Below are 13630 nucleotides of genomic sequence, written 5' to 3'. Positions count from 1 at the left end.
GTTCCCTCAGACCAGTGGTCCCCAACCCTGCTCCTCAAGTACCCCTGGCCAATAAGGGCTCTGCTTGCTGCTGCACACATAACTTTCAGAAATGAGTCACATGCCTCAATAGCCCTTGATGCCTGCATAGGAGATCATACAAACATTTTAATCAGGTGTGCTGCAACAGAGACACATCAAGCACATTGAGGACAAGGGTACCTGACAACTAGGGCTGAAAACCACAGATTGACTTTGATGGATGGATGGATGGATGGATGGATGGATGGATGGATGGATGGATGGATGGATGGATGGATGGATGGATGGATGGACGGACGGACTAACATTTGGCCTGTAGAACTGGGCTTTAGTAGACCAATTTGTCATGTAAAGTACCATAAGATTGCATTTCTTGTAAATTAGCGTTATATGAATTCATGTTCAGTCATTTGTATGAATTAATTGAAATAAATTAAATAGAACTACCGGTAAACAGAATCAACTAAAGTTAACTGAACTAGCTTTGTTAAATTGATCTGAATCTATGTAAACATAATATGCCAATATTGAAATAATATGCTTTAATAATCAGAATATATTTGGCTTTACCAATCATTAAGACTTGAATCTAAAACAGAAATTGGGTAAATACTTCTATGATCTAGGTTATGAAAACAGCCATAAACATCAAAACATCTCTAAAAAGAATGAGGTAAATATTTCAGTTTGTTCAATTTTTGACAGTGCGCTTTATATTCCAAGTTTGTTGACCTTTTAGGTTATTTCCTAACACACATGAGCAGTGAGCAAGTTTACACTTCTGTAATGGTTTCCCTTTTGGTGTCCAATGGTCGTCCAGTGATTAGCTTGACACTTACAGGTCACACATCACCTTGTGTCACCACAGGTTAGTGACAAAAAAACGAACCTAGGGGAAAATACTTGGATACACATAATAAATGATTTATTGTAAAAAAAAATAAAAAATGTTGAAATATAAAGAAGGATTTTGAAATAAATTATTATTAGAGAATAGATTAAGCATTAACATTAGTATAAAACAAATGTTTTACTATTACAATTTTTCTGCTTTCTGGTCTAGCTGATAGCATAAATCAAACAATCTGTTTTTTTATTAGCTTAAATGTAATTTTCATTCAGGTATTAGGCAAATCTGAAGCCCTGTTTGAAATTATATAGAACATAAATCACTTATCACCTTCATGTCCAGTATGGCATTTGGAATGAAAAAAAAAAATCCTTTTTCACACCTAAGAACCAGAAAATGTCTTAAAAGTCAGGTCAGGAACTCAGTTAAGCACACAAGAATCAGAATGGAATCCATGACAGGATTTCCTGTGGAAATCTGAGTGCTTTGCTTGCAGTTCACTGAGGCAGGTGAGTGTGGACGAATACCTGTCTTAAACCATGACCTTTATCATGTGTTAGAATGTGTTCCTCGCTTTTTCTGAGTCAGAAAAATATGAAAAAATGGGATGCAGTGCCAGATATGCAAAGTTCTAATAAGAAAAGAAAAAGAAAACAAATGATGTTTGAAGTTAATAGTGGCCCGTAGTCACTTATGGCAGCATCTGGGTAACTGATAATGTTTATTAGTTGTTGACTTGAAGGAGATACTTTGGTCAGATGAGACTACAACTGAACCCCTCATCTATAATAAAAAGACTGTGTGGATTTTTGTAGCCATTTCCGGGCTCAATAATACCATTTTTTTTTTTAACCGAACTTTATCAGAGCTGTCAACAAATGTAAAAACAATCACTTCAAACAACCTCTCAAAATGTGTGTACGTTTACTTAGTAAACGTTGGTAAGAACTTTAAAGAACAGCCTAAACACTAAGGTAACAAGATAAGAGTCTGGCGAATATGTAATATGACACCTCTGTACATTAGAATGACATCCATGCAGTATTTAATTAGCTGTAATCCAATTTAGGAATGCAACTTCCTGTTAGGAGAGATACAATAGAATAAAACAAACAGCTCCCAAGACAGTAAAACACCAAAGTTGGAGGCTTTAGCCTATAAGGGGACAAACTCTGTGACCTCTTACAGTCACAGTGAGCTTCAATGCACTCCTCAAGTGTGACTTTACCTCTGGGAGCTGCTTTGGCTTTGTCAGATCTGAGATAAGAGTTTTAGCCTGTTATTGAAGCTGAGAAAAGAAGAATGGAAAAATACAAAAGGGGGATGGAGTATTGATGGAATGAAAGAACAAAACAGAAAAGACATGGAGGATCAGTGAAAAGCCAATTTTACTCAGAAAACATATCTAATCTTATCTCACTTTTATCACATCTTGCCTAAGGGTGTCATTAAGGTACGTTTTTTTTTAAAAACACTGTTTTCGAGGTAGATCAAAAAATATGGCGAGCATGCATTTTTTTTTAAACTAGAGATCCAGCACACACAATGAATGAAGCGGGCTATTATAATGGCAATCTCTATCACTCATCAAAGCTTCTTTTTCAAAATCACCCATGAGCCAAAGGTGTCAGCTTGTAAAGGCTCTTTCTCCAAAGCTCATCCAATCAGGCACAAATCATCATCCAAGCTTGCTTTCCTTTGACGAATACAATTCAGAATATACAGGATTTAGAACAATTGGTCTAAGGGGCACAACAGTTGGTTGATGCAGAAGGCGTTGGCTTTTTTTCGCATTTTTAGGAATAAATAAAGCTAAGTGGTCAAAAATGACTGATTGGAATATAGCACAAAAACCATGGCAACAGCCTCCTTCTTAAACAGTTTATGGACCCAGCATTTGGATAAAGACAGCCTTGCTCTAATCAGCGCATACCAACACCTCCACTGCCCAAACCTCCATGAATTTCTCAGGAACAGATGTGTCAGACCCTCTGCTGAGCTGCTGCAGTGTTGGAGTCAATATGAATGTACTACTCTAACAGAATATCCACATCAACTATGCTGTAACTAAATGCAAGCGTGGATAAGGTTCAGATTTATTTGAACATTTTTACCAGATTAAAAATTATAATCTCTACATTAAAGTCATTTTAAGCCTTTCATTTTAAGTCTTCCTGCATTAAAAAAAAGTACATTAAAATGTATTTACACAGACAAAAGTGAATTTTTGTGGCGAACTATTATTTTAAATAATCAGACTTGAATGTGTGACAAGATAACATGAGTTATGTTAAAGCAAGAATGCTCCAACCTTACTTTTCAACGTTTGCACTACTAAGCAAGTCTAAAACCTTCATTACATTTCTTTGTTGTTGCTGTTTTTTGTGGGGGTTTTTCAGAGGGGTTGGGGGGAACGTAACCTGGGATCATTTAAATGCAAACAGGCCAGTGTGCTTCAGACTGTAATCTTCCTAAATAACCAAGTTGCTTGACTCTTGCTCTTTTTCTAACATAGTGTGATTTTTGCATGTAGCACCTAACACACCATCTAAGAGCTATCAGAAAACATATTCTTACTCAGCCCACAGTTTCATTCAAAATGTCTTGACCAAAAACTCCTCCATGCATTAAATCTTTGCCCACCATCTTTCGTTTTTTTTTTTTAATAGGAACACTGATTACAGTTTGGTTTATGCATGACACGCCCCAAGTTCCACACGCCTTGCAGACAGTTTTGCGCTAGGAAAATGGTGGACAGGCAACAACCTCTTATGTTATGGCCTATAAATTTCACTTCAATCAACAGTTTGTGAGCAACTCTTGCAGAGAGTAACTCCTGGATGACACAGAGATACTTTGAAAATGTTGGAAACAATTGCGTGTTCTAGCTCTACATATTGTGTGGTGTAATGAGGCTACGGTCGTTGCTCAATATGCTTCATTAGAGTTGGAATAAAATTTTGTCACATGAAATCTAAAAGAAATCAGGTTTACACATCACTCTAGCATGGTTCTTCGGCTCCTAGTGACAATCTATGGTACTACTGCTTTCTAGGATTGAAGGAGGGAATCAAGCAAATCAAAATGGCAGTGCATGTAACATTCAGGAAGTTATGTTTGGTTATAACTGATATTGCGTTGTTTGCAGAAACTCTGGCGAAGAAGGCAGACTTTGGTGAATGAACTTGACAGAGTCAGCTTTTGGGAAGTGAATACAAAAAAAAACAATAGTCTAATCAGGGCTTACAGACGCAGGAAACGACAGGCATTGAGTTTCATCACACTGCTAAGCAGAATCATCACCAACTCATGGAAGGTGACTGTAAGGAGATGATGCAGTCTGCTCTTTGTAATCAGAGAACCAAGCTACAACTGAACCGTGCCAAGCCCTACTGATGAACTAGTACTATTTCAGCTCGGTTCAGTTGTGTCTGGCACAGTCCAGTTCAGTTTGTGTGCCATTTACTCTCAAGAGTTATCTCAGTTAATGTGCTTGGATTGCTCTCGGCATGGTTTCAACAGTGTAGTGTAAATGGGGCTGTCCTGCCCTCACTCTTAGCTTAGCAGGTAGATAACCATAATTTCCAATAACCACACCGTAGGCCTTTTGTTTCCGTTTATTGGCTGGTATGGATGGATGAATGAATGGTTATCTACCTGCTAAGCTAAGAGTGAGGGCAGGACAGTAAAAATGCTGTACTGGCCAAAAACGCAGCACTGAGAGAACAGATGTAGCTATGCAGTGTTTACTCGTTAAACAGGAAGACACCAACTGCTCAATTTCCGGTGCTTTCAAAATAAGACTATATCAAATATTATACACAAGAAAGCTTATAGTATATAACTTAGAAACAATATGCAAATATGAGCAATGGCCTCCTAAGGAGCCAGAACAGGGGCAATAGAGTGAAAATAAAAGTGGTTCACATCATATATACATCAATCTAAAATGACGCTGAATAATATTTTGTAAATGCTTTTTAACAAACGGAAATGCAGCAACAATTGCTATGGTGGTCAAGATCAGAACAGAATCCAATATTCAAAGCGTACAAACAGATTTCTCAAAACGTTTATTGAAAAACTGAACTGGAGTGAGCGGCGTCGGCATCTAAGGCAGGAACCTCTACGGGTGGAGACAGCGGGTTAGTGACCACTTCTTTCTGGAAATGTTATGCACAGAGAGTCCCAGACGCTGATGTATCAGTGGGCGGAGGATAGACAGGTGATCAGAACTGACCAAACAAATGTAGGCAGAATAATCCAGAGGGCGAAGCCGAAGCAGATATCGGTGATGTGCTCGGTAGTCAGAGCCAGGAAGTCAAGAGATCTGGAGAGGTGCCAAAGAAGATTTCCAGGTCGGAGTTGGGTCACAGTTCCATGTAGGTTCACAAACAGGTCAGAGATCTGGAGAGGTGCCGAGGGAGAATACAGGATTGAGTCTGGTCACAGTTCCAGGTATGGTTCACAAACAGGCAGAGATCCGGCAGGAGACAGAAGACAGGTCAGGCAAACACATCAAATGGGAACAGGCAGGTTCAGAGATCGAGAAGCAGAACAGGTCAGGATCAGGTAATCAGAAATACAGGAATGCTACAATAAATCTCACCAACTGCTCAAAATAATATGTCCCTGATGACTGGTCTGAAGGCTTGTTAAATATAGACTAATGCAGGTGGATCAGATAAGTGGGTAATGAGAACAGGGCAGAGCTGAGCATGTGTGTGAAATAAGTAATCAGACCAGACATCAGTGCCAAGATCATGACAATGGCTGATTCATTAAAAGAAAAAGCTGAATAATCATTAGTTATAAAATCTTTATATATATATATATATCATTGTTTTCTTTTTTTTATACAATAAACACCTAAATTAAAAATACTAAATGGGGATTCAATACTTTTTTACACACTTAAAGTGTCAGATGGCATCCCCATTGTTTTTATTGCTTTCCCCGTCCCCACAGTTTTTTTTCTCAACCAAGATTATTTTGAAAAAGTCAGATCAGTCTTTATTGTATCCATAACAAATTTAAAAATTTGCCTTCTATAAGCAAGTTGATTGGCATGGGACAAGCAGCCCTAGAAAACTCTGCTCAATGCTGCATTTTATCTGATATCTCATAAATAACAGCTTTTAACCATATGTTGGAAGATTGCAGATGTTTTAAAAACAATACATTTTTTTTTTCAAACATTGTTTTACCTTGATACCAGCAAACAGGCCACATTTACACAAGTACAATCTTCGAACATATTAATTAACAAAGCAAACAAAAAAAAACATTATGCGTCAGGGCAAAAAGGAAAGCTTGGTAGTAAAGTACATCTGAGGTCAAAGGGAGTTTTCTTGCAGCAATCAAGCTTCACTGAATGGCTGTTGCCAAGCTGTGGCGCTGGCTGGAGAGGTAGCGGTGCTGGATGGGTGAAGAGGAGGGTTCCAAGGGGCTGCCAGTGCAGATGCCCGCAGACAGACCGCCTTGCCTGAGAGCTGCCGGAGCCTCAGACAGCTCTCTCCATCACCCCTTCCAGCCCTCCCCCCCTCCCATTGCCATCTGTGAAGTACACACACAAACACACACTCAGAACTGCGGCACCAGCAAAGAGGCAGAGGGACACTTAGCCACGTTAGCAGCCTCACTAAGACCGCTGTGCCGGGTAACTGCTGACATGCTTAAAAAAGACTAAAGAGAAAATGAGAGTTAGTAAAGATTTTGGCAGAGGGGAGACAGGATGGAGGAGGAGGGGGGATTAGAGGAGTGGCTGAGCCAGATGGCTGGTATAAGCCAAACTAAGCGCTGAAGACTGAGATACCAGCCAGGTGAATTTCCCTCTCAGGTTTTTATGACAGGTGGGCAGCGGAGAGCCGTCTGGGGTTGACGTTGCTGCCACGCACTCAGAATGTAGCCTGTGGAGCCATGTGGATGCTGCAACTGTTTTTTTAGTGTGAATATTTATGTATGTCTGTTCTTCTGTTTCTTCGTGTCCATATGGGTAGTACATCCAAGAATGGCTACCATGCTATTTATTCCACAATGCATGTCTGTGTTTTGTATTCTAAGCCTTGATGACACTTGCATCAACTATGGTGCTGCTGTTACAAGTGTAATAACAATGTTAGACCTCTTAAAGGCAAAACCGTCACATGGCGTGGGGGTTCCTTTTGATTTGATGTCCTTTATCCACTTCTCCATGGGCTTGTATTAAACTTCCCTCTCAGCTTTTCTAATTACTTGATTTTATTCTATTTTAGCTATCTAATTAAACACCAGGTTAAAAAGGGTCAAAGGAAAGGATGATGATCAGGTTCTCAGAGATTTTACATTTTCTTTTGTATTCTTTGTTTTTCCTCAAGAACCTAACCAACCTAACTAAGCAGGCTGAGAATGATCTTATCTTAAAGGTAGTTTTTGTATAATCAACACAACAGAGTGCTTTAAGAACAACATAACTCTAACATGGAATCCTTGTGTGTTTCTTTAAAAGCAGGGTATAAGCAAATGCTTTCTGCTTATAACGTCACTATTATTGATATGTTTTAAACATACGATCAAATTCTTTATAGACTGGATTACATAGCAGCCAATGAACAGACATTGGTCATGAATTGACTATTTCCTACTACAATGGACAACTGCTTTCAGAATATAGTATGACTGCAGCCTGGAGACCTCCTGTGTAGCTCTCACCTCATGGTGCTCTTCTAGTGAACTTAACCAACAGCCCCAGTGTTCTTACTTTTCAAAATAAAGCCCCATGCTACATATGATCTCCGCCCATCCTTTATAAGGGTTGATAAAATGTCTTGTGTTATTGTCATATTCTGTGATGGATCGTATGTTCTTACTCAAGATGCTGTTATGGATTGTCCTCACCAGTCTCCTCTTTACTAACCCTAATTTCACAAGATTCATACCTAAACCTAATATTTAAGTCAGCTCTTTTGAAGCTTTGCTATTGTCATTACTCTTTTTCATTGTTACGAGCTACATGGTAGAGAAACGCTTAAAACCGGACAAATGATCAATTAGAAAAAGGAAAAGTTGATATGTAATTAATGCGGGGTATGGCATGGAGCTTTGGCAATTATTAAGTAAGTTTACTATTACAGCTATCTATAATTTTATTTGGACAAGTAGTCATGTCAATATGACTAGTATAAAAATTTTATTTAAGTCTACTGATTTTATGTCTAATGCCATTATGGCTAGTCAAAGCTGAATTATAGATATCTATAATAACTTTCTGACTGGTCAAACCTGCTCTAATATTTAACCCTAGTTCAGTTTTTACTAGTCAACATCTATTTACACATTTCTTGAATAAGAGTTTTGACAAGGCAATTTAGGTTGTAGATATCACTAAGAAATGTACAGTCTATCTAAGCTGGCATAAAACAGTTGCCAACTGACTTCTGCCAGTCACACCAATGGTAGCAGCTGTGACGTATCACGTTCTTGATTATTTTCACAACTGGCAGAGTTACCTGATAAATCAAACTTTTACCAAATCTGGTCAGAAGGAAACATCAACCATCTTCACAACCACTAATGTAAAAATTGCATCATCTTGCAGATTTTTCAAAAAGAAATACAGGGTATACCAGCTAAAACGGGCAAAGCCATCTTTGTTTTGCCTGAGCCCTCCGACTGCGGTTGACACATTGATGTCATACACAGCACTACATCTCAATGGTGCGAAACATTTTTGTATTGTGGAGAATGCATCTATTGAATTCTGGCAAGAGGTATTTTTGGGAGTTTGTGAATTCACAAATCTCGCAACATTTCATCTTGCTTGCAAGGTAACAGTCTAGCTATTAAATGTTAAATTGACTTGTGATAGTGGGTGTACTTTAACCTCTCCAGGCAAGTGCCATGAGACCACTCTTATAACACAGGAGGTCTCTAGGCTGCAATCATACACTTAGCTTACAGCTCTGGGGGATAATCTTTTTTTAAGCTATTTGTTCAGGATGTAATGTTACTGAATTGTTTTCCTGATTGAAGTAGGACAAACATCTCTGCTTAGGTGGGTGGGATCTTTGGAAGCTCTATCAAGTGAATCCAAGAGAATATCTACTGCCGCCACAGTCTCATCGATGGAATCCTGCAAAGTCAAGGACTCAATACAATCAGCTAGGTTTGCTTAGATATAAAACTTTTACCCAATCTGTCTGTACAATCTGATTGATAAGTCTCTGCAAAATGCCTTGAGATGTGTTGTGAATTGGTGCTATATAAATAAAAGCAACTGAATTTAATCTTTGGCAGCGTGTCTGGCCTTTTTCTCTACTTGTATAACATAAACTGAGTCCAGAACCTCCAGATGGCACCCCACAAGCTCCTATGCCGTCCTAACCACCCCTGTTAAGTCCTTTCTCTCACATACCACATTGTCATGCTGAGACACAGGATGCTTTCCACCAGTGTTTGTTAGTAGCTGAGGAGAGTTGGGCTTTTTTCACCAGGTAGGCGGTGATCTCAGTCCAGGAGAGGTCTGAGGGGATGTGAATGCCCAGAGAGTGTCCACACTGTCCACCACACCCCCCTGTATGCAGAGAGAGGTGTGCTTAGTGCTCATGGATTATACATTGACAGCCTTGGTCTTACCAGTGTTCAGGATAAGGTTGTTGGTGAAGCATCAATGTATCAAATATTGTTTGATATGAGACTCAGCACAGTGACATTGTCTGTGAACTTCAAAGCATGTTTGTGGTATAGCAGGGCAGCCATGTGTGAAAAGACGGGGCTGAGAACACAACCCTGTGTCATGCCAATGTTGAGAATGAGTGAGGCAGATGTGAGTTTCCCTGTCCTTGTCACCATGGGCTTGTTGAGGAAAAATTCTTCAATCCAGTAACAAAGAGGAGTTGATAATACCAGATCGTAGAGCTTTAGGACCAGGAAGTTAGAAAGGATGGGCAAGCCAGGTAAAGTTTTCATCATAGAAACCTTTCGGCAGGGACAATTGAAATCTGCAGGGAGATGTCTGGGAAAAATCCATGCAAGCTGGTAGATACACAATTTGAGGGTCTGACCTGACTCTTGCTGATATTTACTTTCCTTCATGTGAAGCTCACCTCATCAACAGGCTGATACTGCTACTCTGACAGTGAATGTTATTCAGACTTCCTGCACCTGAAGGTCAAAGCAAATGACACTGAAAATACCAGTATTATTATTCTTTCCCTGTACTTCCTGTCATTATGTTTGAAAAAATATGCGTTTTCAAAACTATTTTCCATAAATCTTTTTTTTTTCATTATATCAAACCTAAAACTAGAATTCAAAAGGTAGTCCTTTAAACAATAAATTGCTACAGAAGATGCTCATCAAAAATTTTACTAAAGGTCATATAACATTTGCAAATCTGGAAAAGTTTACATAAGATAAAAAGAAGAAGAATAACAAGAAGGGAAATAAGAACATTTTTAAAATTGAGTCTGGGAAAACTAAAAGTGCACAACCAAAGGTCTACAGGGAATAGCATCCAATAAACATAGCAGGCTGCATAATAGGAGAATCTGACTCTCATCAAGGATATTAAAGGATAAGATATAATAAAGGCTATATTAAAGGAGTAGTCACTGAGGATACTGATTACAGAATGAAAAACCAGGTGCATGAAGTATCAACCAAAGTGAATTAAATCTGACCTGAAGTGAAAAAAATATCTTGAGATTATCTGGAGAGAAGTATGTTGAGAGTGAGATTTAAAAAAAAAAGTTTAAAAGTTTTAGCTTTTTCAAGCTAGCTCTGATTTCATAGAAGTGGAAGCATGATTCCCTGTGTTACATCATCCATCCCTTTTTAAACATTTGATAATCTGAGAAATTGGGTCGCTAATCATTGCAGTTTTATGAGAGCAACATAAATGAGCTCTGTTTGATGAATAAATCAAAGCTTTTTCTTTACAGAAAGCTGTTGTCAACTGATTCTCATCTATATCATGCAGTTTATATCTTAAAGACAAGTAATATCGGGAGCTGAGGGAGGCCAGTCAAGCAACGTTGTTGTTATATAGTTGCAAAGACAAGTTTTCTCTTTAAGCTGCTTTGGGTCAAGCATATTTCACCAACTGATTTGGCCATGTCCAGCACATATGAAAGCAATCACAAATATAGCCAGCTTCGATAAATCATAGGACAAGTGGAGAAGTAAGCAGCCCAGTCTATATTTATCATTATGCATAACATGTTTAAAACAAATCCTTTTCTAAAGGTGAGAGTTAACATAGGAATATAATGTACGTCAAAAACAAATGTCTTATATTGTATATCTATAGCAGCCTATAACAGGGTGGTTTCATTGAGATCTATTAACAATGGTTGCAGCTGAATTTCTGTGAACTGTTTTATCTCAGTCTTCTTTATCATGTACCTATGTCAATGGAAAGAACATGTAAGCATCAGGTGCTACCCCACACTGTGCCCTGCGCCAACATGCACCAATATGTCACACTTGAACCACTAAGCTAAGCTAACCTTTTCATAATCAGCCTGTATGGCACAGTCAGTACTGTACCTCACTTGGCATGAGACATAATGCAGCAGGTTGCTTTCAATCCCTTTTACCACCTTAGTCACACAGTTGTCTGAAACCCATTGCTAAACAAGCTGAGTGTTCCACGTCTGTCCTTGGCCCCTCTGGTTAGTGGGCAATTTTATATTTCTTTATGTAAGTTTTATTTTCCTTTTTTAGGACTATAGATATGAATCCCCCACCCCTCTGCAAACCCAATTTTAACCTTATTTGTGATCAGTTATGATCTGGAGAATAACTCTTTTTATTTTCATATTTTTTAAGTGTATTAAATTCCCTTTAAGTCCATTTGTTATCACTTTTGCTCACAATCAAACTTAATTTGATAAAAATATATAATTCTTGAACTTTGATTGTTAAATAAATCAAATAAGACAAGGTTGTTAATAATTTGCTAGCTTCAGTTATATTTTCCCAAAGTTAAACCCAGAAAAGGAATTCATTTGAAACAGATTTTAAGATGTCTATTTATTCGTCTATTAGTGGATTCATCTTTTCAACAGAGTCGCATTGAAAACTTGAAATATTAAAGCTCAAAACTCCAGTAAATGGTTAGTAATAGCTTCTTATGATGAATTTGCAATAAATTCTTGAATATTGAGCGTTTGAATATTGAGCGTTTGAAGACAAGTCTGACACTTATAACAATGGATAACTGCTGCATTGATTTGGAATGGCGAGTCATATCTGAGATTAATAATTGATGATTAGCCCAGAAGAGGCAAATGCACTTTATGATCATGGAGACAGAGCAGATTTGTTCATTGAGGATAAAAGAGCTCTTGCAGAGATGAGATTTGTAGACACACAATCTCACACAAACACACACAAACGCACACTAACGCACATACAAAGACACAGATTCATGTGGATACTGTTGCACTGGATCTAATCTGTAATTCATCCAATATGTGGAGCTATTGGCCAGCACTCTGGGAGGCAACGCTCCATGGCAAGGAGGAACCTGCACGCCAGTCTACATCCAACTCTACCCAATCAGCAACTCGTCTGGCTCCTATTCCAAAGGACCAATCAAACGTCCCAGATGCAACCCACTTCCCAACCCCCAACACACATATTCACTGTATATACACACCATTCCAGCTGTGATTCTTGGACACAATCCAGATTCCCAGTCTCAAGACTGGTGCAAGGTGGCATCTATAGATTTTTTTTTTTTTTTTCTTGAAAAGGAAAATTTTGATATTTTTGTCCCGAAGCGAACAGCTGCCTCCACACAAAACCGAAATGAGGTGAACACAGAAGGAGCACTAATCATTGAGCAATGGAGCGACACAACAAAAGACAAACAGGAGAGAATTAAAGAAGAAGAGAGTGAAGGGAACGTGACTAAGAGCCAGAGACAAGCAGGCAGTCATTCACATACAACCAGATCAGCCTGTGAGATAAAGGAAAGGGATTAAACTCTGACTGAAAGACTTAAAAGTATCCCAAGTCCCTCCCTTACACTCTGCCACTTCAACGAAGTCACCTTGGACAATAGAACTGTCTGTTAGCACAGAATAAAAAGAAAAAAAAACTAAACTAAACGGTAGGATAAGCCTTAGTGTTGTAAATGGATTTTTTACAATGAAAACAAATATAAAGGTCAAAGTATGTAGAAAATAGCCAGGATTACTGACAATTACATGCAGTTTGTTAGTGTTGCAATTCATAGTTTAAATTGTAGAAGTTACTCACCTTAGATATATATGACTTGATAGGTAGGATCCAGAGAAGTCCAGTAGGCCATTAACTAAGATGGTACCTGCAGGGGTGAAGGACAAAAAAAATGTGCATTAGCTCTTTAAAACATGAGAAATAGCTGAAATAGAGCAACAAGCTAAGGGTGATTCTGGGACAATTCAGATGGATATTTGGGATAAAGGTAGCCTCTGAGATGTTTATACGTTTATGAATACAGAGATGAAATGTTGTGTAGCATTACAATGAATCCAACAGATTAAAACATGACTTGAATAATTTACTATATAAATTTTACTGCTTTGAATTGTTTTATATACATAAGTTATTGTTCTTATCATGGTTTGCATTGAATATATGTATAAATAATTAAAATTAAATCCATCCATTCATCCCTCCATCTCCATCTGTCATCCCTCAATCCATCCATCTATCATGAATCCATCCATCCCTCCATCATCTATCTATCTATCTATCTATCTATCTATCTATCTATCTATCTATCTATCT

General features: G+C 38.3%; 1 protein-coding gene across 1 annotated transcript in view; it reads right to left on the bottom strand.

Moving 5' to 3' along the window:
• The window catches only part of LOC107089267 (zinc finger protein ZIC 4-like), a 106313-nt gene that overhangs the window by 49718 nt on the left and 42965 nt on the right, over positions 1-13630 (bottom strand). The window contains exon 3 of the mRNA XM_015381951.1: positions 13118-13184. Coding sequence (XP_015237437.1) covers positions 13118-13184 — 67 coding nt within the window. The remainder of the gene's footprint in view (positions 1-13117; positions 13185-13630) is intronic.

Source organism: Cyprinodon variegatus, unplaced genomic scaffold, assembly GCF_000732505.1.
Source record: "Cyprinodon variegatus isolate N-32 unplaced genomic scaffold, C_variegatus-1.0 Scaffold245, whole genome shotgun sequence".
Taxonomy (NCBI): Eukaryota; Metazoa; Chordata; class Actinopteri; order Cyprinodontiformes; family Cyprinodontidae; genus Cyprinodon; species Cyprinodon variegatus.
Note: the sequence above shows the minus strand (reverse complement) of the source record. Positions and strands in the feature narration are given on the sequence as shown.